Source organism: Tenrec ecaudatus, chromosome 1 (genome assembly GCF_050624435.1).
Source record: "Tenrec ecaudatus isolate mTenEca1 chromosome 1, mTenEca1.hap1, whole genome shotgun sequence".
Taxonomy (NCBI): Eukaryota; Metazoa; Chordata; class Mammalia; order Afrosoricida; family Tenrecidae; genus Tenrec; species Tenrec ecaudatus.
The window spans coordinates 134,152,013-134,177,567 of record NC_134530.1 but is presented as its reverse complement, the minus strand read 5'-3'; the positions used below and the strand labels follow the sequence as shown (position 1 = coordinate 134,177,567).

General features: G+C 46.7%; 1 protein-coding gene across 3 annotated transcripts in view; it reads right to left on the bottom strand.

The window, feature by feature from the left end:
• The window catches only part of CDC14A (cell division cycle 14A), a 174,705-nt gene that overhangs the window by 46,598 nt on the left and 102,552 nt on the right, over positions 1–25,555 (bottom strand). For all 3 annotated transcript variants that reach the window (XM_075558821.1, XM_075558819.1, XM_075558820.1), the window contains exons 8-10: positions 17,569–17,656; positions 8,577–8,807; positions 2,824–2,962 (exon numbers count right to left, since the gene is read on the bottom strand). In XM_075558821.1, coding sequence (XP_075414936.1) covers positions 2,824–2,962; positions 8,577–8,807; positions 17,569–17,656 — 458 coding nt within the window. The remainder of the gene's footprint in view (positions 1–2,823; positions 2,963–8,576; positions 8,808–17,568; positions 17,657–25,555) is intronic.

The window sequence follows — 25,555 nt, the reverse complement described above, 5'->3', positions numbered from 1 at the left end:
ATCAGTTCTCCTACAAGGTCTACCTTTTAAATGCATTATGAGGTAACTGAAAATAGCATGGCTTAGGTCAGGCACACCTTAGTTCTCAAAGTAACATCCTTGCTTTTCAATACTCTACAGAAGTCTTGGGCAGCAGATTTACCTAATGCAATGCATCTTTTGACCTCTTGATTGCTGCTTCCATGACCATTGATCGTGGAACCAAGCAAGACAAAATCCTTGGCAACTTCAATCTTTTCTCCATTTATCATGTTGCTACCTTCTGGTCCACGTGTGAGGATTTGGGTCTTCTTTACACTGAGTTGTAATCCATACTTGAGGCTGAAGTACTTGATCTTCATCAACAAGTGCCTCAGTCCTCCTCACTTTCAGCAAGCAAGGTTGAGCCATCTGCATATGGGAAGTTGTTAATGAGCCTTCCTCCACTCCGGATGCCATATTCTTAACCAAAGAGCCTAGCTTCTCTGATTATTTGCTCCGCTTACAGAATGACTAATGTGGTAAGAGGACACGCTGGGAGTGAAAGCCCCCGTCTGTCCTGATCGCTGACACAGCCCCAGGACCTACCTCATGTGTAGCACCGCAAACCCAAATCCAAACTTACTGCCACTTCGTCAATGCAGACTCACAGAAATCCTGGAGGACAGGGTAGAACTGCCCCCCTTGTGTTTCAGAGACTGTTAACTTGATGGGTGTAAATAGCCCAAAGTTTTCCACAAGGAACAGCTGGTGGTTTCAAACTGCTGACCTTGAAAGTCGTAGCTCGATGTGTAACCACAAAGCCACCAGGGCTCCAAGCATTACCTCGTAAATGTCCACTAACTGGGTGTTTCCAGTGCACTCAGCAATGCCTGCCGTCAGCTCCAGGATGACGCAGGCGTGAGAGGGAAGAGAGGAAGAGAAGGAAACAAAGGTGTGCACCGTCAAGAAAACAAACTTGAACTTCACATCCCACCCAGAGGCATAGAGCAAAGCAGGCGGGGCCGCAGGAGCATACAGATGAAACCTGGGGAAGTCAACGAGCAGCACAGGCATTTTCCACGCGAGCAGGACATGAAATACGCTAACTATAAAATGGTGCAGCAGGGCCTACGTGGCAAAGAACTTGCTTTCAGGAAGGTTCTAGCCCCAGCATTAACCGTGACCTCCCTTAGAGCTTTCATTACACAGGCTGTTCCTGCACCTCCGAGTCCCAAACACTTGGGAAACTTGACTGAAATATGACTGAATCTGCAATAAAAAGAACACCCCCCACCTCACCCCCAGTAGAATGCCATTTCCCTCTCACCTCAATTTCCTCTGTACTGTCATGAGACACGGCACCGAAGAGAGGCACAGGAGCAAGCCAGGAGCCGGAGGAGACAGGAGGAGGCTTGTGCTGCCTGCTGCCCCAGAACAGGGGAGCCAGAGCCGCAGTACTCTCAGCTACACGACCCTGCTCACCCCTGCAAGCCGCATCAAGCACAGTTCCCGGAGCCTGGGTGAGTGCTCAATAGATCCTGAATGAACATTCTTCAAAACAATGACAGTAAGAGACTGGCTTAAAGATTCCGTTTTCAGAATCTTTTTATTTTTTACCCCTGCGAGCCCTAAGCCATCCTTTTGATGCTAGTCTGCAGTAAGTACGTTTACTAGAATCGAAGAACAGACCGGGACCAAAGAGGTGAGCTGGGAGCTGACAGAACACACGGTCACCAGGAACCAAGTTCCACACTACTGTCACAGAGAACGCAAGGCAGAGGGGACACTGACTAAGGCCTGAAAAGGAAAAAACGCATCATTGTATTTGTGCCTCACAGGCCCAAACCCCAGGAACCTGCTTCTCCCTCACGTGTCTACAAGGTAAGAAAGCCGCACATTTCCCAGAACGACTTCTTACTCCCTTCGTAAGCAGCAACTCCGGTAAGTCACTCCTCAGCAAGTCCCACTGCCCTGAGCCGCTTCTGATGCTCAGATGCACCGGTCCTTCCGAGTCACTCATGGCCATGCTGTGTCCATTCGGGCTACAATGGTTTCAACTAGAAAGGAAAATTCTATATAAAAGAACACAGTTCAAAATACAGACCCCTCCAAGCGCGGAAAAAAAGAAGCTTCAATGTATGTTTCAAAGTAGGCCTCGTTCATAAAATCCAGACTTGTATCTAGAGCAGTTCATTTAATTTACAATAAACTGTTTGGGGAATGAATAGAGTGGTGATCGTTGCTAGCATTTTTAAGGGGATACCTTGTAGACTGGAAAGGCCGTACAGCCTAAATCTCTCCACCTAACAGGCCGCAGGAAATGGTGGCGTCTGACACACAGTTCACAAATGAGCAAGTGAACAAATGAATGGGTGAATTTATTATTTGCACCTTAACCATGGTCAAAAAGCTAGTTAGTAGCAGGGGCAGAATTAAAACCCAGTTGCCCCCTTTTCCTCCTCGGGCGCCTTTTGCGACATGTCCGCAAGTCGCACCTATAGGAGCAGTTCAGTTGGTTGTCAGGAAGCAGCACTCTCACAGAAGTCACTGGGTGTTTTCGCCCCAGCTTTTAGACACGCAAGCCAAAGAATGCAAAGTGCCAAGCGGGGTGACATGAGAAAATTGCACTGTCGCCAGATCAGACGTAGAAAATGACAGAAAAAGGGTAGGCAGAGATGGCTCTGTGCTTTTCTTTGCGCTCTCGCCTGATCTGAGAAATATAAAAGGCACCAAGTTAGAGCGCATTAGCTGTCGAATCAACAATACCGCACTATGGGCTCCGGCTTCTGACAGGCTTGCCACGGTCCACACCAAAGGACCGGGAAAAGGCACATGACGTGCTAATGGACAAAGGGTACTTACTCTTCCAGGAAGTGCTGCTGGGGCCCTATAATGGAGCCTGGCCGGCATATTCTGATCCAGGCGATGATTTCAGCATGTGTAAACCGGTAGTGCTTCATTACATAGCAGGCGATCAATGTCCCTGTCCTCCCGAGACCAGCTGCAAGAGGACAACGGGAGAAATATAAGGCACAGCAAACGCAGCTATAAATACACTGAATGCCCACCCTGCTCAGAGACTGCACTAGTTTTAAGTATAATCGCAAGATTTTTTTAACCCAGGCAATAAAGTGATGCTTTTTACATGATGTGGTGTTAAAAGATACTTCTAATGCAAATAATTTAACAGATCGTGTTATCAAATTACTTTTAGATATTATGCTTTATAAGGAAGTCTAGAAACTGGGACAATCTTGAGAAACTCTCAAGCCAATTCCTTAGAGCAGTGGGCCCTTTAAGACCCTCATGTTGTGGTGACCCCCCCAACCATAAAATTATTTTCATTGCTACTTCATCACTGTAATTTTGCCACTGTTATGAATTCGGTGACCCCTAAGAAAGGGTCATTTGACACACACACCCCCCAAAGGGGTCGCAACCCACAGGTTGAGAACCACTGCTTTAGAGTCTTTGGGAATGCCTGTCATCCACGAACACTGTTAAGCAATACATTTGCAAAACATCCCCTGCCAGGTGTCTCCACGTGCCTCATCCGCACCCTTGGCTGCAGCCCAGGCTGACAGGAACCGGCCGACCGTTAGCAGTTCCTGTGTGCAGCCATGGAGCCAGGGATGCCAAGATACCAAACTCCTTGCCATCGAGTTGATGCCAACTCATAGCAACCCTAGAGGACAGATGGGGTCGCAACAGTCGGATGAGCACCCATGGTGGGGCGGGCACAGGGGCAGGCAGGTAGCTTCTGTCAAAGTGTGCAGGGAGTCAGCATGGCACGGTGCAGGAAGGTCACCGACCATTTGGGGAGACGGTCGGAGAAGTGACCACCTGACTGGTCCGGGGAACACACTCACTGAAGGGTAAGAGTGATGAGTACAGAGGGGTGAGACTGAAGAGGCCTCCGGTTGAGTGGGAGACTCTACGTGGGTTACCAATCTGTAGGTGAGGTTTGATGAATAAAACCAATTAATTTAAAAAATGATCAACATGGTGTGATCAGCAGCTAAGAAACAGACAACTACTGCCAGGTAACAATCGCTGACAGGTCCAAACTGAGGCTGCTGTGTGCATGAAGTCAGAAAAGGCCATGGGCAGAGCAGGTAGGTCTGGCAGCAGCGCGCCAGTTGAAACGAAGAGATGGAGCCGGGAATCTCAGAGACGAACTAGAAGGCAGCGCGGAGGGCGGCCGGGGCGCGGGGAAGGGCAGAACGAGAAGTGCATCCGGCTGACTGCATCACGGGGAAGAGAGAGCTGGCTGTCAATCTCACCGGGTTTGAACAGGGCAAGGGAAAAGGCCCTGGCTTCACTGTTCTGTATGTTTAAGAAGCTCCCGCCTCGGTGGGGATCCGTCTGTCAGTTCCCCCTCATCAAATAATAAAGAGAACCTTCTCGTGTCTCCCCAGTGCAGCCAAGACTTCATCGGTTGCAATACAGATCATCATCTAAGTTCCACGAAGAAGTGCTGCTAATACAACGACGACATGTTACCAATTTGAAGGTGCAGCTAAGTCTTCAGAGACGTTACAATGCGAGCGGGGAGGCTTTGCTCTAAATCAATGGCTGAAAATGTCTTTTCTCCCCTGGGAGCGTCTTCCGCCTTTTTCTTCTTCTTCTAATGATCCACCCCCGCCACCCCTCATGAGAATGTAAGGCCACAAACAGTGCATATGTGTTTCTGTGCCGTAAGTACATCTGTGCTTCACATGCTAAAGGAACTACAACCATTTCCACCCCCTCGCCACGCTCCCACACCCCTCAAAACGTTGCTTCCTGGGGAGTACAGGGCCATCTGCCCTGGGGCTGAGGATGCACGTGGTGTGCTACCTGTCCAGGTGCTGGCATTTCCTTGCCAGGAGCCTTTTCTTTTGAGAACTAAGCATAAGCCAAACCGAAGCCTGCTGTGCAGGTGGCCCGTGTGCATGTGTATCGGGCCTGGTGGGGCTGTGTGTTAGGGGTGGGGCCACTGACCTACAGCTGCTCCGCAGGACAAAGGTGAGCCCAAGCCCCCCCACCCCACCCCCGCAAAAGATCGACAGCCTCAGAAACAATAAGGAACATGTCTACACTTGGGTTTGTTTGGGGGAGTTTTTTGGGGGGTAGTGGGGGTGGTATTTGTTTCGACATTCTTTGGAAAAGAATGATGTTTAGTTATGATCTTGGTGGGCCTCTTCCTTTATTACTAAGCATTAAGAGTAATTTTTCTGTTTCTCCCCCCAGATATCTGACAACAGGTAACCGGACAGATGGAACCCGGAGAGAGGGCCGACCGCAGGCATCAGGGCCCAACTGGGTTTCCGGAGTCGCTCCTGCTTCCATTCCCCAAACTGGGGCGCTGGCTGTGGAGAAGAGGCTCTGATGAAAGAAAACACCAAGTCCCATCGCTGCCCTCCTCGAGCCAGGGCCCGCTGCGCTCGGTGACACCCACTCACTACCAAAAAGAGGGTGCAGAAAAATCCTAAATTTCTGACACTAGAACACTCCCCCTTTTTAACAGAAATTAACCTCTTTACAGAGTCTGTAATTTAGGTCTATAAAAAGAGTCTACTTAGCACTCAATAGTTAGTTCTTACCACAGTTGAACAGAACAGGAACATTTCCCTAAGTTTCTATAAAAACTTTTTTAAAAATTTAAAGCATCCGTAATTAAAGGGCTCCCTGGCACAGCACGGTTAAGACGTTGAAGAGCACTCTATTTATATCGAGCCTATCGACGGCCGCTTTCGAGTTGCGGGCGTTTGCTGAAATCCCTATAGAACATCAGTAATCACAGACTGAAACATCACAATGCTCCCGAGTTTTTAATCAGTATTATTTGTGCCAGAAATGTTCAAGAATCCCTAGCCCTCTCTTCTGCCAACCTCAAGCTGAGAAGCAGTTGTTCAGTCATGCACTTCCACAGATTCCCAGTGAATTACTTTCTACTCCGTGGCGGCATTAGTTAATTAATTATTCATCCTCTTTCCAGTAGTTCCCAAAGTTCACCTGACAAAGGATAAGATTCTCCCTCCGTCCTTTCCATTCAATGGAAGTGCTCTGGTTGTTGCTTCAATTACCAGAAAATTAAGATGACTTAATTAGGGCAGATGACAAAATAATTAATAGCCCTCTGGTAGATAACTATGCTGGTAAAAGCAATACAGCTGTAATTAAATCAAAAATGTAATCCTCAGGAATCCTGGGGGGGGGGGCAGGAGGGAGAGTAGATGCAGTAAGCAAACGAAGTAACACTCTCACAAAGATGTCACAACCCACAAAGGTGAGGTTCCTGAAGGGGAACTGACCTCAGTGATAAAGATCGTAATGCTGAATACAGCAGTCAAACCCCTGCAATGAAAGTAGCTGTGTGTGAAAACGCCAACATCCACAGGTGGAGAACGGGAGCCCAGTATTGAGATTCCCGAAGACCAGAGAGGGTCCTTTTTCTAGCCATGCTCCCCAGCCGGTGAATACCGATGGGTGCCCAGTGTTAATGTAAGATGGAAAGATGCTGAGTTTTAATATACCGTATATACTCGAGTGTAAGCTGAGTTTTTCAGCACATTTCTAATGCTGTTTTTGCGGTAACATTAGGTGCCTCGGCAGATCTTTGGGTCGGCTTATCCTCGAATGTATATGGTAAGTGTTGCATCTCTTCTCCCTTGAATCTGCTGAGACATGGCACGCAGATAACTTGGGTGATTTAGTCATCATAAAACTGACTAATCAATAAGGTAAACTAATCCCAGTAAAAATACTCTCTTTGATTGCACAAAACCAAACATGGACAAAGAGCATAAGAATGTCCTCTTAGGAAACATGGGTAGCTGCCACTTTCGTTTGAGTTATTAAACCCCACTGCTACCTGAAATCATGGAAGTCAGCCCCACCGCCGGCAATCTTTGACAAAAATGGCTGGAAAGACTGGAAAAATGGCTGAGTGTGTCGACGAACCACACCTGGGACTGGACACCCCACCTTCTCCCATGACCTCTTTAGATGTTGAAGACGCAGCACCTTCCCTGAGTGGGCAAGTGACAGGTACCTCCTAACAGAGCCCCTGGCTCAGAGATAGCTAAATCCCACAAAATAAGGGTCTGGTCCTGCTGGAAACGGGAAAGGGAAAGGAGGCGCTCGTCAGGAGCACCCGGGTAAGGTCTGCCTGAAGAACCCCCACGGAAATCCAGCTGAGCCCTGTTCATCTCCATCCTTCCAGGTCTCGGGCAAAATGAAGCTCCCTGAGCAGCTCACGGGTTCAGCAAAGTACCTCCTCCTCCTCACATCTTAAACATAGAAACAAGGGCGTACAGAATGCGTTTTCATTTCTGTCAGAACGAAAGCCATGCTTGCCTCCTGGATAAGTCAGTTCCAGAAGCACTAGGCACACGGGGTGCAGGGGGGTGGGAGGGGTTTCTCTCCACAACACCTACAAGACAATTAACATAGAAAGCGCGCAGAAGTTGGTTCCCAGAAACAAAGCTATGACAACGGCACCACCCAGTGGCAGTAGGAAAAGCTGCATGCGAGGAGCTGGAGGCTCCACCCCCAAAGTGATTTCTCATCAGGGGAATCCAAACAACTCAGCAAATACTTTCTCCATGTTGGACAACTGGAAATGGCAATTAAGTCTCCTCAAAGTTTAACTAAGTTCAAATTTTCTAGCCAATCTAGCACATGGCGACGAGATAAAATATAGAATGCATACACATACTTGGAATGCACCTACTCATTGTTTGCCTGAGATGCAATTTGGATGGGTGCCTTGTGTTTCCATTTGCTAAATCTGGCCATTTCTACCGCCTCTAATCTGAACAGCCCCATCCTCAAAGTTTCCAACCAGCAGAGATTCATTTACACAATCAAGACTTCCAGTTAGAGGTGCCACAGGAAGCCATCTAATTACCCATGTGCTACTCTGGTGCCAGCAGGCGGGCGCTCATTTCAGCTGCAAAAGGACTAAGGGTGGAGGTTCAGGGGTGAGATGGAGCTCCCCATAGCTAGAGGAAACGGGAGCGTTAACCTCAGACAGAGACGCTGGGCTACAAATGGTCGATGTGCGTTAACCTCAGACAGAGACGCTGGGCTACAAATGGTCGATGTGCTTGGCTGCTAACAGCAAGGTGGGATGGGGCCTTTGAGCCCCGCCTGCTTCTGAAAACTCGGCCCTTCCAGAGGACAGTTCCCGTCCAGGACACACAGTCACCACGCGCGAGCCGGAGGCAGCTCCACAGCAACTGACTTCCATACCAGACAAGGAAGAGATGGGGGGCTCAGAGACAGGGAGAAAGAGGAACCAACCATCTTTCGCTCTTGACAGTTTAACCTACTGACAGGTGTTCCTGTTCCCATAACAGAAGATGGGGCTTTCTACTCCTGTAAAGAGTTGGTCTCAGAAGCCCACAGGGGCGGTTCTGCCCTGTCCCGAAGGGTCGCTGTGAGTCCAAGCTTGGTTTGAAGGTCTGGGTTGCTGTCATTTTCCCGCACGTGGCAAGGGTCCAGCAAGCCCAGACCACATTCCAGCAATCCCTTCTTCCCGGAAAGGGTTCGCAAAACGGTTGTTTCCATGCTGTGGTTTGGTCTGCTCTGACTCACTAAGGCGCCCACCACAGCGGCCCGGCACGCACCTTTGCAGTGAACGGCGATGGCGCCTTCCGTGTTCTCGCAGATGTTCAGGAACCGCCGCACGATGTTCTCGCTCGGGGTGCTGCCGTCTATGAAGAAGAGGTCATAGTGCTCGAAGCCAGCGTCTGTGAAACGCTTCGCCTCGTAAATCTTTTTATTCAGTCTCACGACTGCAGTCACATTGTGCTTCTTGAAATAAGGAAAGTAGGCTTCGGGGGCGTGAAGAGGGTAACCTAAGGGGGGATAACAGGCAAGCAGTAAGCAAAAGACGCGTACTTCACCTTACAAACCCCACAGAAACACCCTTAACAAGACAGCTTGTGTCCATCTGCACAGAGCACTGCAACAGCAGCTGTCCATTGCTCGCTAAATGTCAAGACTCAAGCCTGGGAGCCTCCTTCTAGACTAGCATTAGGTTGCGAACCTCGAGGTCACCAACTGGAAGCCCCCAGCAGCTCCAGCGAGAAAGGGGAGCTACTGCCTCCCGTACGGAGTGGTTTCAGACCCCACGGGGGCAGTCTGGCCTGCCCTGTAGGGTCCGTGGTGTTAGATCTGAGTGGAACATGGTTCACAGGTACACCTTGCTAGCATAACTGTGCTCGTGTTGGGGAACTGTCTCATGAACCATTTCCAAAGTTTCCATCACCTTCAACAGAAGCAATGAGTCTCACGCTTCCCTCCCTCCACTCGCCTATTGTAGAGATTTCCTGTAAGTGGCCCCGTACAGTATTTGTTCTTGGGGACTGACATTCACTCAGCGTGAAGGCTCCAAGGTCCACCCAGGATGTGGGTAGCCTGCACCAGGACTTCAGCACCCTGTGTGGCTCAGTCAGAGGCCACTGGGTGTCTGCATCACAGCTGATCCATTCATTCGGGGCACTTCACTTCGGTTGGCTATTTGGGTTGTTTCCATTCCCCAACAAAGGCATTCTTGATGCATTTGAATGGGCGCAGAAAGCCTGGGATGAGCCTGTACTTTCTGTTCCTGCCTGAGCATTGTTCTCCCCCTGACAAATCAATCTCCATCATAATGCAAGCCTTTTCACCAGAAGGTCGGTTTTCTGGTACAGTACAGCCTTCCCACAGAGGAGGCTCATGCTTACTCAGCTCAGATGGCTATGAACGGAGTTGCTGGGTGGGGTACATGGTTAAGGTCTCAGCTACTAATGAAGAGCTTTGAATCCCTCCAAACGGGCCACTCAGAAGGCCCAGCCAACCCGTGAGAAATGATGTGGCAGCAGTCAGCTTCCATAAAGGTTCCAGCCTTAGACGCCCTATGGAAATCGATTCAATGGTTTGAGGTTTTGTTTTTAGTCTAAACCAGGGGTGTCAAACTGGCGGCCCCACGGGGTAATTTTTCGTGGCCCACAATGGTCTCAAATAAAATGAAATGAGGGAATTGTGTGTACAGTACTGCCTCCATCTCCCCTAAGAGCTATTTACTTCCTAACAATTTTTTTCTATTTTCATTTTATTTCAGAGCATCACGGGTCACAAAAAATTACCTCGGGGGCTGCATGCGGCCCGTGGGCCGCCGGTTTGACACCCCTGGTCTAAACCACTCAGGGTTCTTTGATTCACTGAATTCCAAGGTCACGTCAAAATTCATTCACGTAAAAATTTATTCGAGGTGCTCGGTGCCAGTGAGCGGCAACAGCAATGGCGGTACAAGTCAACCAGCGCATCTCTGTCCTGAGGTACAGTTTTGCCTGCGTGAGAGAGTGTGGTTGAAATGCTTGCCCTGTCAAGCTCTCACCCTTTCTTATGCGGTGTTGTTACGAAAGCTTTTAACCTGTACGAGTGGACATCTCTTGTATTTAGTCTTAAAAGCTTTCTTTTCTGTGTATATTTTCCTTTTCTCAGCAGTACTTTGAAATGTATACTATTAGCTAGAACAATGACACAATTATTAAAATTACCAAATGTCACACGGAGCTTAAATTATTTCTTAACAATATGATTATGGTAGCTCTAAAGTAGACTAAGAATATACATAAACTTTAGATACACAAATGGATTTTGAATTCACATTTAATTGTAAGCCCTAACCTAAGACTAAGTTCTTGTAATGTGGTCCTGGTCAATACTTGCTCCATAAAGAGATCGCTGAAGATACGGGTGCTACAGCAAGTGTGGTGAAGAAAACAGACGAGTGCGCAGTTCTCAGAAAGAATATCATCTTGGGTTTTTAAAGGCTTGCCTTAAAACAAGAAACCATCTAAGTGAGATGTCAGCTAAATCAGAAGCACACCAGCACATGTGATCCAATGATTGTAAATAATAAAATTCAAGATCAGAGGAGAAAACGGTATCAGAATTAACAACTGTGCCACCATGGCTCCACACACACTGTAGTGAAGATAAATTTTAATGTATCATATATTTTCCCTTAGGACACATTTTTTACTTTGTTCTAGTTTGTATTCTGCTTCCTTTTTGTGGATTGAGGTTTTTCCGTGTCATTTTGTTATCATTGGGTTTTGACATAACTTTCTTTATATAAAATACACCATAGGTAATCCACAGGAAGAGCAATGGGGTTAATAATTCCTTAGGGCTATGTCAGGGGACATTGGGGGGGAGTGTAATGGGGAGCTGTTAATAATGGTAAGAGAATGAAGAAAATGTTCTAAATTGTTTGTGATGATTGTATAACTCCTTTTAATATATTCAAACCACTGAATATATTGCACGTGAATTAAAGGCCAATAAAATTAGTTTGGTTTTTCAAAAGGGGCACTCAGGCAGTTCCTGCGCTGTGTCTTTGACTCTAGTTCCTGCTGCCTCTGCTCCTGCTTAGCTGGTCACTTCCTCGGATACCCTTTGCTCCAGGTCCACACCAACCTTCAGCACCTGCTCTGTAAGGAGGGGCTTTGTTGCTGTCAAGTGCCAGTCCGTTCTGAGTCACAGCAACCTGTGCTGCGGAACCACGGAACAAGCCACTGCCCATCCTTGTTGTGGACTCTGTGCTAATCCACCTCAGTGAGGGCCTTCCTCTTTTCACTGCCCGTCAACCAAGCACGATGTCCTCCTCCAGGGGCTGGTCTCTCCTGATCACATGTTCAAATTACAGTGATAACATACCCAACGTATGAGAGACAAAGTCTTGCCATCTTCTCTTCTAGGGGATATTCTGGCTATACTTCTTTCGGGACAGATGTCTGTCCTTCTGGCAGTCCGTAGCACTTTTAATGTTCTTTGCCACCACTGTAATTCAAATGCAAATTTCCTCAGTCTTCCTTATTCAGTGTCTAACTCTCACGCGCGCACATGGTCAAGGCCAAGGGAAGTATTAGGGCTTGGGTGGAGCATCCTGGTCCTCAAGTGACAGCCTTTGCTTTTCAATAGTTTTAGAGGGCTTGCGCAGCAGATTTGCACAATGCAATGCACCGCGTAACACAGTAACTTACAGAAAAATAAAATAAAGAGTAACTTACATATACACATTTAGAAGAGACAATTCTTTAATACTTGGAAAACCCCGCAATGAATTAAGTAGGAGCTTTCCTATCTTGTGTGGAATTGGGGTGGGGGGGCTATCTGGGTCCCTACCACTCCTGTATCTATCTCGACAATACTGAAGGGGGGTGGGGGGGGGGGCGGGGAAGATTGTTAGTTTGGTGTTAAACTTCTACGCCATCCCCCCATCCAAATTGATCATCTCTTTTCACATATAAATTTTTCTCAGGAGTAAATTACACTATAGATAAATATAATCAGACTATTAAGAAAAAATGATGAATATTGTTGAGAAAAGAAACCTGGCCAGGGCTGTCAAAATATGGCCACAGGACTCCAGAGGTGAGTAATGGCGGTAGCATCAGAAACAGCACCGAACATTTCCTACGAGCCAGGCACGAGGCCTTGTGAGTTGTGTGGCTTCCTCATTAAGCCTTACCGTGTAAAATTAGTTACACCCAACAGGCAGTTACAATACCCTAGGACCAACTGTGGGTGCTATCAATGATTCCGGAGGATGCTTTTGGTGGGAGGCTCCAGGGAGCAGAAAGAGCATTCATCCTGCCCTTGTGCCAATCGACCACTAGATGGGGCCCAGGTGTCAGTGAAGCACACGCAGACTCCACTCCGGGAGGCCCAGAGCTGATGTGATTAAAGCCATACACAGAATCTCAGAACTAAAGAGTTTGCTTCAGGCCAGCCCCATCGTAATAGCAAGCAAAGAGAGGAACAGCAGAAGCAAATAGCTAATCCAAGCATATCATTAAGACGAGTAAAAGCTGCAGAACTGGCTGAAAAATACTGCGAAGAAATAAAATGCTGTCTGTTAAGCACACAAATGATAACAACACAATCATATCGGCTCCTTATTAATAGCCTAGAGTTTGATACATTTGTCCTTAATAAATGAAAATGTATTGCTAACAAAAGAACGCGCGGGGCTCTTCCCTTCCCTGCGCGTGCCCAGCGTGAATCAAGGCTGGTGCTTTAAGCAGCATTCTCCGCTCCATCTCTGGGTTCTAACATCCACTGCAACGGCGACCCAGAACCCACACACCCTGGCCATGATCAAAGAGGGTGGTTTGTTTTTTTAAGGACGTTAACAAGTTGCGATGCAATGCCAGTGAGAAATACCAGGGTTGCACTACGTATCAGGACACGTTCCAAAGAGCTAAAAACTGTCCAGCGGGTATATACCCTCCACTGGAAGCCACTCAGCTCCACCAAGCCCAACTCCCACGTAAGTGTCCAGAGGCCCCCACTCCACAAGCCAGCCTCCTGCACAAAAGACTAACGTGCTTACTCCGTGGGTGGGGAGACCATCCGAGCTCCTGGTTCCACACTGCTCCTCTGACGGTGCAGCTGTTTTCAGCACTCAGGAAGCTCACTGCATAGGGATCTTGGGTCCAGAGGATGTAGCCCCTGGCTTCTGCTGGTAGTGAGACTTCCATCCATCGTGTTTCTCAGAGGGCCCATTTAGGAAAAAGGTGGAAGTCCTTGAAATCCTGTCCACAATTATTCACGGGTGAATCCAATCCGTGTCTTCCGCCACCCTCTTACCAAAGCCACGCAGGGAAAGGCCGCTGGGTGAGATGGTGAGCCTTTGGCTAGAAAAGCCACATAAACAATCCACTTCCCCTGCAGCCTGCTTGCTCGCCGCTCTTGATGCAAGCACACCCCTTAAGACGTGGACAACGCATTCTGCCTGCATCCCAAGATGTTAGCGCTTCCTTCCACTGCATCCTAGAAACTGTTATTCGACTGTTAATTCCTTAGAATCCCAGTTTCTCTATTAACAAACCCCCAAGAGAACTGCCAAGCAGGATCAGTGCTTCAGGAAGTACTGGGCTCTTTGCCTGGGGGTGAGGAGGGGGCTCCTAGGTTTCCATGCAATTCCATCAGTGCATACATTTCCTTCATGAAGTTACTTTCTAAAGTTTTTTTAAATGGAATTTCTAATGAAATTCATCTCTTTCAATGAGAACTTATTAATATTTTATCCATCTCAGTCTTAAAGGAAACTCACATCAGAAAGGTCCAGTAAACGTGAAGTAAGCAGCACTCTCAGACACGTTTTCTTGAATGCGCGCATCCACAATATTTGCAGAGAATGAATGATAAACACACAAACCGTTTTTTTTAAAAACATTGTGTTTTGAGTGAAAGCTTTCACAGCAAGTTAGGTTCGCATTGGACAATTCCCACACCAATTATTCGGCAGCATTACTTGTATTTATTGGCAGTTAAGAGTTTATGTTAACTTGCACCTGGGTGAAAGTGTGGGGATGGAGTCCAACCTATCAATCGGTCACAGCCTGATGATGCCTCCTTGGACGTGGGGCCTGTTCTACTACAAAGACACAGTGAGAACTTCTCTCTCCTGCCCCTCGCCTTCTCTTTATGGGGCCTCTGCACCTGCCTCCAAGGGGAAGCCCCACATGGGCCACCGATCGGGAAAGCTGTCCGCACTCTGCAATGAGTCTGCACGCACCACCTGTGATCTTCCTGCATCCTGTTTCACCTTTCCGTGTCCTCTGCAGCTACGAACGTCTGAAGCTAGGTCTAGCTACAGCGGACCCGTGGGCTTGGGCTGGACTGGGCCAGGATGCCTCGATATGAAATGACTGATGTAAAGTTCTTTCTTATATGCAGATGAGTGTTACTGGACGGACACACTGTGTTCCGGTTGCTCCTTTTCCAGTACCCTAGTTTCCCTGCCCTCTTATCTTCACTTTAAAGTCAAGGTCGTCCTTTTGGTCTCGGATAGATGAACCTAGGAGCAACACCCTTTATTTTGTGTCCCTGGGCTGTGTCGTGAAAAGGCCATCTCAGGGGATAGCTTTGGTTCAAGGCTTAAAGAATCTTTCAAAGAGATCATCGCAGATTGTCCTCCCGCTCAACTGTCTAGTTAGTCTGCTCTTTTGTTGAGTATTTGAAGTTTGTTCTACATTTTTTCTCCCGTTCCATCTAAGATCATCTAGTGTGACCCTGGTCAGAACCGTCACCAGTGGGTTGGGCACCGCCTAGGTCTGATCTGCAGGTATTGTGATCGTGGTTCAGCAATCAATGGCGGCTATCATTAATTTCCCTTATTTCAAATTGGGATCCAAGCTTTAAAAACTATTTTTTACATGAAGAGTTATCACAGAAGCTGTAAATATCCTTTTATCTGGCAATGCTACTTTTAAGACTTTATCGTAAAAAAGAAACTATAGCTACAAAAATATATTTCATTGTGTGCCAACCACAGCAATTTTTAAGTGAAAAACTAAAGAACTTAGGTCTCACTTAAAACTAAATTAAATGATAGTACAGTCATATGGTGGCATAATATACAAAGTAGTCATAAAAAATGAGACTGTAGGTCTATGCTTCTGCCAGGGCAAGACGTCTGTAACGTAGTGAATGAAAACTGCTAGCTATCCAACAGTTCATGGGATCTCCTTTCACGTAAAAAGAGTACATGTGTGTATTTGGGCATTTCTACTCTGTCCTATAGGGTCGCTATCGGCTGAAATCAACTCACCGGGGGTGAGGGCAGTGGTGTGCAGGTAGAGGTAGCATGATAAGTCATTTTTATGTTCTTTTCATTAATTCATCTACAGTCTTCTTTTTAAAAAATAAGCATGTATTATACAGTACAAATAAGTTTTAATTACTTGTCTCATCTCTTTAAGAAGCTTCTATATAACACATTAATCACAAATGGAAAAAACATCTGTTTTGTCACATGAACACGCAATAAGAAAATCACTACTAAACCAACACATCTACAGAGATTCTTTCATGCTAAGTCGGATGATTTTGTGCAAAAGGCCAAAGGTAAATTAAATCAATCCCATCTTGACAGATCAACTGTCACAAAGCTGTTTTCCCGGGCATTCAAAAGATCATTCCTAACAATCTAGCATAACAGAGGTTAATCAATGTCTGGAGAACAAAGACTCCTGAGCACATTCATAAACGAGAAGCTCTCGTTCTGGCTGTGCGGTAAAGGCCTCCCGCAGGTGAGCATGACTCTCCACCTCTGGATTCCTCTCCACAGAGAAAACCCTCATTCTCACAGAGCTCCCGATGAGAAGTGCCACCGTTATGACATAGTAAGCAAGCTTCTGGAAGCTCAAGTAAAGTATTAATCCTAAATTAATGAATAACAATATATAATGACACTAAGTTTTACACGAAATAACAAGACAATGAAGATGAGAGTGATGCTGGTGAAAGATGACTGGGGGTTCAGATTTTGTTCCCTCTGAGGACTGGCGTTACACTTCTACCAGCAAAAAGGGGCCCAAAAAATGAGCTGCTGTGTGTACAGTTATATTTTTACAAGCTTACATCCTTCTCTCATAATGTATTCTTAAATCTTGAGTGTGGATCATTTCTTGTCTCCAGCCCTGGTGACACACGGTGAGTACTTGGCTGCTAACCTAAAGGTCAGCAGTTCAAAGCCGAGTATCTGAGGCAGTCTGCTTCCCTAAAAACTGCAACTCTGGGGCCCTCTGGGCAACTCTGTCCTGCAGGGCTGCTGGGGGTCAGACTCGAATCCACTCAACAGCAATGGGTTCAGGAAATCTCAGCAAATGAAATGAATAATGAATTCATAGAAAATCAATATAAATGCAAAATCTCACATAACTAGAGGCTTTTGGTTTTGTTTTGCTTTTATTTTTTTTCCTTGAATGTGTCCATTAACAGCTATATACATATACTACAAATAAACCCCAAACTCACTGCCAGCGAGTTAATGTTGATGCATAGCGCCCCTGGAGGACAGAGCAGAACCAGCCCTGCGGGTTCCGAGACCATCACTCTTTAAGGAAGTAGAAAGCCCCATCTTCCTCCGGCAGAGCGCCGGTGGCTGGTTAACAGCCGAACATGTAACCACGATGCTACCACGGCTCCTTATAGCATAAATAATATAATTACCACCAACAGGAAAAACAATTCCGTGTTGTTATAATGGAATTACGATTTCACCATAGGCTAATGTTTGGGAGCCTAGCTCTTGGGTTGCAGGACCAGTTCTGCCTACGGTTATCTTTGGGCAAATTGTCTAACTTCACAGAAGCTCCAATCTCGTCTCATGTAAGACCTCGATAATAACAGAGTTGTGTGGACCGAAGCTGCTGCTGTGATTGGTAACTAGCAAGTGGTAAGAAGTGACCTGCTGTCATCACTATTGTTCCCCAAAGAATCGAGTGTGTGGCACTCTGCTGTCGTGAACCGTGAAAAGCACCGACAGAGCAGAACCACCTGTTTAGCTGCTTGGTTAGTTTGGTTCTCCGGTTGGTTCTCTCTTGGTAAACATGTCCCACAAAGAGGTCGTGAAAACATGTCCAAGTTTTAAGTGATGAGGGCCCCACCTACTGGATGCATAATAATGAACACATTCTTTAATTTTTTAATTCATTTTATATTTACATTTACTCTATGAGGAACATAACCAAAGGAAATGACTGTTGGAGAAAATTAAGAATATTAAAAAGATAAACCAAAATAAATTTGAGAATGGTAAAATAAAGAAAAACCTACCATTTTCAATTTTGCTTTTTGGATGTGGTCCACTAAATGCTAAAAATTTTCCTGGAACAATCCAGTTGAAGTCACCATTTTCAACTCGCTGGCAGAATTTTTGTGAGAAAAGAAAAAAAAATGTTTTTAATTTTCATACAACTTAGAAAAACATTTTAGGAAAGTTACAAATAAAACCACTTTTCACACTTTTAGTACTAGACTAACAACATACATTAAGACAAAGAAAATTCACTCAAAATAAAAATAAATTTGACTCTCAAAATGCTATTTGTGGATGTCAATCCCTTCACTTGGGGGAGGGGCCCTATATCACACTGAAGTTTGGAGAATGTTATTTAATAAGGCGGCGCTGCTGCTTTGACAGTGCCTTCTGGCCACTCTAAAACGAAATGAGCAGCAGCATTTTTGTCCCTGCAATAAAGGGAGGTGGAAGATATTATGAGGTATAAGTACTTTCCTGGAACACAAAACAAACTAAGCAACGGACACTCTGTGTCTGGTCAAGGACCTTGGTGAAAAATGACCTTGGCCCCCCTGCTCATCTAGATTGGTACCCACTTATCAGTGCGGCCTTGTAAAAAAGAACGAAGCAGGGTGAGGACCGTGGTTCATGAAACCTTCGGCTAGACCACCACCCGCGCCAGCTGCAGTCCTTCCTGAACCTGAAGGGAACGGGCGGAGGGCGGATGGAGGACGGGCAGGGGACATGCAGGGGATGGGCAGGGGACACGCAGGGAACGTGCGGAGGACGGGCAGTGGACAGGCAGGGGACGGGCATAAGAGCAGCTGCTCCTCCCCACTGCCTAATTAGTAACCGAACAGAAAATTGTCTCAACCTGCCAATTAAATTTTGTTAAAAGCTGTTGGCTATTTTAAGTTGCTGTATGCTATGAAGCCAAATAAAACACATCTGTGAGCCCTAGCTGTCGGCCCTGGGCTACACATCCCACGAGATTATCCTCAGAGGAGACACGCAGACGCAGGGAAAGCCTGTCCATTGTCTGCCCTTCTGCATATGCTCGGAATCTATGACTCAGTGGGCAGAGTGGATTCTACAAGAAACTTTCTATGTCACCCTCTAAGTGTCTAAACAGCATTAATCTAGTCACTATAAACATAAAATTATCTCCGTAGTGTCCTGACGAACTTCTTAGAGACGCTGTGAGTACAATATCATGAGCACTCCTGCCAAATTCAATCCCAAGGGGGCAATCTGCTAACAATAATTTAGATTTAAAATTCTGTGCCCAGAAGTCTTTGTGGTAATTAAACACTTTATTTTTTAAACAGAGCACTCTCAAATTAATGATCCACAACGAATTGCTCTCACAAGTAATTATTAAATGTTAAACACAGATAAACCCTTTCATTTGGAAACTCAAAAATAAAGGCATGTTCTACAGATCAAAAGGCTAAGACCTGTTCTTAATGAACAATAAAAAACAAGTCCCTATGACTGCTATTTCCGTATTCCTGACCGGCAAGTGGGTCTGGATAAATATAAGGGGCTGTGTCTGCCTGGATTACAGACATCCACTTGGTTAAGTAATAACCTTTTATAATCAATCATATGGAGACAGGCAATGGACTCCCTACTCAAAGAACAAAAGAATATGCTTACAAAGCTGCCTACTGACAACGACAAACATTCGACAACACAGAGCCACACTCAGCAGCTTCAATGAGGCTGAAGAAGTAAACAAAGAGATTTAGGTTTTAGCTCTAAATCTGGAGAGAGAGAAAATCAACAAACAATGTGTCACTTTTAACTGATCTAATATAAGATAAGCTTACTTTGGAATACCTCTAAAATTAATACCGTGCCTTCTTTCATGGTGAATTACACAAATGACAACATTTGTCAATAATAATAAAATCCTTATGATCACATACATTGGTTTTTCTATTTAGTCAGATGCATACACACACTTCAAAGAAATCCAGGTTTGACCGGGCTCGGCGGTAATTTTCAGCCCATCACCTTCTGTAAACAAGCAACTAAGCAAGGACGGGGCAAGAATAAACTCTTGTACTAAAACGCCCAGTCTTTCGTACCTAGTGCTCTGGCGAAGGCGGCGGGTGGCTCAGTGCTCAAGCATTCACAGCTGCTAAACGAAAGCTTCCGCGAGCTGCCCCGAGGGGGAAAGACAGCAGTCTGCTTTCATCAAGATCAAGATGGGTGCATGGGCCTGGGCACCCTCGGGGCAGAGGCGCCATGAGTCGGGAATGATGCCTCGTCCAGTTTGGTTTATGATGGTGCAGGCAAATCCCCACTTAGACATCCGACTCTTGGAAACTGTAACCTTTCGAGCTGGGTTGGTTTTGGTTCTCACTTTTCTGTGGGTTCCCTCAGACTACACATTTCTTTGGATATCTGAGTGTGTATAAAATAAAATTTGACTTTAAAGCATGAGCTGTCGTCACCTCTGAGGAATACACCTGTACCCGTGAGGCATGCCTCTGCTGGCAAGTCACACGTGTTTTGCAGACCAAAGAACGAAGTCGATTTCGCTGGCTAGCCGTTGTAACGAACTGACAGTAAGATAAAAAAGGACAGTCACTGGGGTTGCCAGTTACAGGACTGAGTCCCTTATCTACAAGCGTGTTTCCTCAAGCAACGTGTGAAACACACTGAGGGCTAACACCTGATGCTACATATAAAATAATAAAACCTTCTCTCTGTGCACTGAGTCCAAAGGTGAGTGGCAGCGACAGATGACAGCCAGAACGATAATCACAGCAAACACATCGATGGCCTCTCCTCCTTCATACAGCAGCTCACTCAATCTTCTTAGCAACTCCACGAGGTCGGTGTGCTTAGCACCTCCAGCCCAGCCGCCGAAAGAGGAGGCTGCACCCGCTGGTGCAGTGCCCTGACACAAGTACAGAGAGGCAGAGCGGGGGCACTAAGAAGGAGACCTTATGAAGTACGAAGATAGAACTGTTGTGTCTCTTCATTGTTTATTTTCAAAGTGTTTTTTATTCTCCTAGCTTCCAAGATGATAGAATAATATTCACCCTACCGTTGTATTGCACAAAGTAGCTTTGATGGTTAGCATTTTATTAGCTTAAAGCAAAGTAAATATTTGAATTAGCTGGTTTAAATTAAGTTGCCATGCCATTACTCTTTATTATTAGTTCAGATGTTTTGGAAGGCAGAGGGGCGGGCCTCCAGAGGCCGCGGCACCAGAGCAGTGAGCGCCTCGGCGGACACAATGGCAGCGTGAGATCCAGTCCCCGCGTGGGGACGCTAATCGTGTGCTCAAGAAACGAAGGTGTGGAGTCAATGAAAGATGCATGGCTGTTGAAAACGTGGAGAACTCCTGAAGAACGTGTGTAGCCGGAAACCATGAGGCTCTCAACCTGGGGGTCGAACAACCTTTTCACAGGGGTCGCCTAAGACCATCGGAAAACACATAAATATTTCACAATATATAATGACATATTGTTCTGTGATTAATCACTACGCTTTAATTATGTTTAATGATGTTCAATTTGTAACAATGAAAATACATCCTGCACATCAGATATTTACATGACGATTCATCACAGTAGCAAAATGACAGTGATGAAGTAACAACAAAAATAATGTGATGGTTGGGGGTTCACCCAACTGTATGAAAGGGTCACGCATTAAGAAGGTTGAGAACCACTGCTCTAGAGCTTGGGGGGCCTTAGACTTTCAGAACTACACTGCAGACATGCAGAACTACACTGGCAAGAACTCACTTTTTTCTGGAAGATCAAAAGTACGGGCCACGTAGTTTCCAGTTTCCTGTACAAATTCTCACTCAAAACAAAGCCTTCAAGTAACACACTTTTGGTGTTCAGCAAAACTGACTGCTGTTGCTGAGAGTGGGGAGACTAACAAACCTTGCTGGTTCACCCGCATGTACGGCTGGAGGGCAAGGTCAGGGGTCTACACAACAGTCACGTAGACAAGTTCCTTATTAACGACTAAGAGAGGTGGCAGTGTCAGCTTGGAGTAGTCTCTGTCCACAAAACAAACAGAATAGGTAGACCACATTCAAGCTCTGGCCTGAAATCACTACACTAGTCTAGTAATCTGTGTTGCAAATGACTGGCTTTGAAAGTAGTTAAAAGCAACCAATTGGCATGTGGTGAAAGCAAAAGCACTTCCCATCATCCTGTGTAACTGGTGGGCTGGAGGGGAGGGATGCAAAGCAGATGGCATCCGAAGGGCCAAACTGGAAGAGAAGCCCTGTCACCGAGTTTGGGTTGGGGTGGAGGGGGGGGGGGGGGTGGGAGCAGAGCAAACAGAGACTAGAGAGACTGAGGGGACCTGGCTACAGATTTACATTTCCCTTTTTCAGTCAGTGTGATGCTGAGGAAGGGCTTACAGCGCCAAGTGAAAGAACCAGCTTTCATCTTTAAAACCCAACCTCAGGTAACTGCATGAGATCAGAGATGGCCAAGATCTAAAGGACTCAGTCCCAGTGCTTTCTCCCAAAGTGCTCCATGTGGCCTGCCTGTGTGGCGAGGCTGCCGTCCTAGATTAGCAGCGGGCCAACGAGCAGATCGCATCCTCAGGTAAAGATAGCGACAGTGTGGCAGGTTTCCTCAGGCGAAAAGTTTCCCATGTTCAGCCTGGCATGCACCAACCAGGAGTTCCATGAGGTAAATAATTTGATAAGCATGAACATGGGTGATTGGGGCATGAGTCAAACAGGATAAATTGTGCTGAATGAGCGCAAGCATCAATTGATCATATGGTAGCAGGTGACAATAGCTAAATGTTCCAACTTCTTCACCTATGAAGTGATGAAATGACAGGTAGCCGAAAGAGGACCTAGTATATAGAGTTAGCAAGTAGAACATACTTAATAAATGACTGGCCAATATTAAGTGAAACGTTACAAATGTGAAGCCACGGAGATGAGTGTGGCCCTTCTGGCAGTAAGAAGCCATTCTGTCGAACGGGTTTCCCAACCAGTGTGGTGAGATGCAGTTGTCCAGGTAGACACCGGGGCAACCGGGGCCCCCCAGCCAGTGACCAACAGCTGCGAGGTGTAATCACAAGGTGCTGAGCAAATATTACCATGCTCTGTGTGGCCCTGGCGAGACACAAACAAGCGCAGCCCTGTGCTTGACTGCCCCCTGGAGTGGGCAGTAACCAGTCATCGGTCACGCCGCAGCCAGGCGCAGACCAAACCATTTTACCCAGTGACCAGTGGTTAGAAAGTGGCCCGGGTTTGTCGGTGTGCAAAAGTACAGTCAAGTCCAGGGATGCAGAGTCTGGCAAGCAGTCTCCCCCAGACAGCAACGGCACAGAAAGCTGCGCTGATTGATTTCTTGCTCATAAAGGCAATAACTTACAAAAGAAAAGGAAAAGCCATGATGGCAGAAGGGGAAACAGCTTACGGAAACTAAGTCGCAGTCATTTCTTATTTGGGGAATTGGTTCTGTATGACGTTTAAGCTCCATCTAATCTGCAGACAGGTAGTGAGGCATGGGTGGTGTGGTGGTGAGCACGGCTGCCTTCCAAAAGAGCAGTGAGTGAAGCTGCTGTAAACGGCATGGTCCCGACTCTGGATCGGGTATGAATGTAAATGCCGAATGGGAAGGACGTCAATTATCGCCACGAGTACTGTTTTTATGTTCCTTTTCCCGCCCACTAAGAGGGCGCCGCTCCGGGGAAAGGCTACTTCCGTTATCTGTCGGTGGCGTTCATCTGTTTGCCGACATTAGAAATATCACCAAAAATGGCAGGAGTCCTGGCAGACAGAGGAAACCCTTTGAGAGAGAGCTGAAACAGTGAACAAAGATACCATTTCAAATTCTCTTTGGTGAACAAGAGCACCATTTATGACTTGTTGCTTGGGCAAGGTCTTATTTAGTCCTGCCACCCACCTCCTCGCCCCACTAGGGAATAAAAGGAGGGAGATAGGCTCTGCCCATGGATGGGGCTGTGGGGTCTTGCAAACACAATACCATAGGCTTTCCTAGGCCAGAGCACCAGCTCACCTAAGGAGCATGGCTTCACCTGACTACTCACACTCGTTCAGCTCCGCCTGTTTTTTCCGAGCACTAAAAGTCGATCATTTCATCTTTCAAGTAAATCAATCAATGGCCAGATTCAAAGGAGTGGCTGCTGAGTGCTCAAGTTCTGGAAGAATACCTGTAGAAGCTTAGGGGGTAGGCTGTTGGAAAAGTCCAAGTGCTGCACACTGATGCTGAGTCGAAGCTTACTTGACAGGACCATCGCAATCTGGTGTATCAGCACAAAGGACTTACCGAGACCACACTGTCAAAGACACTTGGAAAACGCCAAACCCTGCCGTTACTTATCAATAACTTTTTAAAAAGACGTTTCTAAGTGCAAATACAGCAAAAGTTGGGATATCGCATCTTACCTCAAGCCTTTAAAATATGGCCGAGTCTTGAAATCAACTCATGCAAACACTACATCACTGGCTGCAACGAGACAGCCCCTGTTCTGCTTGTCCTGGGCCTCCTTCCACCCTATCCTTCTTGTACAATCTGCACCCAAGTCACAGGTGGCTACTGAACCCCTGAAATATGGCTAGTCCAAACTGAGGTGTATCTTAGTATATTTTGAAGGCTTAGCTCCAAAGTAAAGTACATCTCACAAGAATCTATGTTGATTAATGGCTGACAGAACTTTATATTGCTAGATTAGATAACACATTTTTTGAAATTAATTCCACCTGTCTCTTCTTACGTAACAAAAAAAAGTGCCAACATCAAACCAAAGCAAACTCACTGCCATCGAGTTTGATTCCAACTCCCAGTGTGCCCAGGACGCCCCACCGCGGCAGGGTCTCGGAATGTAAGTCTTTAAGGAAGCAGGCTGTGTGTCTTTCGCCTGCACAGCAACCTCTCAGTGAGAAGCCAAACGCTTGGCCCACGGCACCACCAGGGCTCCCAGGTGCCCATAGGAACACGTACACATGGAGTTCTTTTCAATACGGAGCCTGCTGGTAGAGTGGATTGTGTGCTGGGCTGCTAACCACAAGGTCAGCAGATTGGATCCACCAGCTGCTCCGAGAGTGAAGAAATGAGTTCTTCTGCCCTAATCGACATTGGCTGTCTCCTTGGAAGCCCAATAAAAGCAGATTTACTCTGTCCTACTAGGTTGCTGTGAGTTGGAATCTATTCGATGGCAGTGAATTTGAGTTTGATTAAATACATGCATGCGGTATCTGCATAAACTGCACTGTATAGACGTTGTTGCTCTGAGGTGCTATTAAGTCAATTTTGACTCATAACAACCCTACAACAGAAACATCGCTCTGTCCTGCACCATCCACACCATTGTCACGTCTGAGCCCCTTGTTGCAGCCACTGCGTCAATCCATCTCGTGGAGGGAGCTCAGCAGGGAGGGAGCACAGAGTGGGGACAGTGAAGAAACAGGAGGCGGCTGGAAAGGTGGGCTGGAGCTCATCCACCGGGAGAACGCCAAGACCCGGAGCTGGGAGCTACAGCCAGCCTGGAGTCAAGAACAAGATGGGAAGAAGCCTGGGTGTTAAGATCACTCAGTGAGGAATCTGGAAGACAGAGGACGGGAGAGGGACCCCCAAGGTTGGTTTAATAGACCAGGGGAAAGAGAGGCCTGAGGCAGGGGAAGGAAGTGACAATGGAATGGAATGGAGAGAAGTGTCAAAACTGCAGGGGAATTCAAAGACTCAATAGAGCCCACTCTGCCACTGAGTCTTACCCAAAACCCTTAGAGCCGATTCGATTCGCAGTCATGGTGACCCAAAAGAGCAGAGCAGAGCTGCTCCCTGGGAGGCTGTGAATCTTTACAGGAACAGAAAGCCACCTTCCCCGCCCCCACAGAGCAAGGCTGGTAGAGTCAAACACTGACCTAGTGGCTCACACACCAAACAATAACCCATTAGGCCCCCAGGTCCCCTGTCATAGAATCACGGAGACCCTGTAAGACAAAGCAGAACTGCTCCTTAGGAGTTCTGAGATCAAGTCTTCCTGGGAACAGATAGC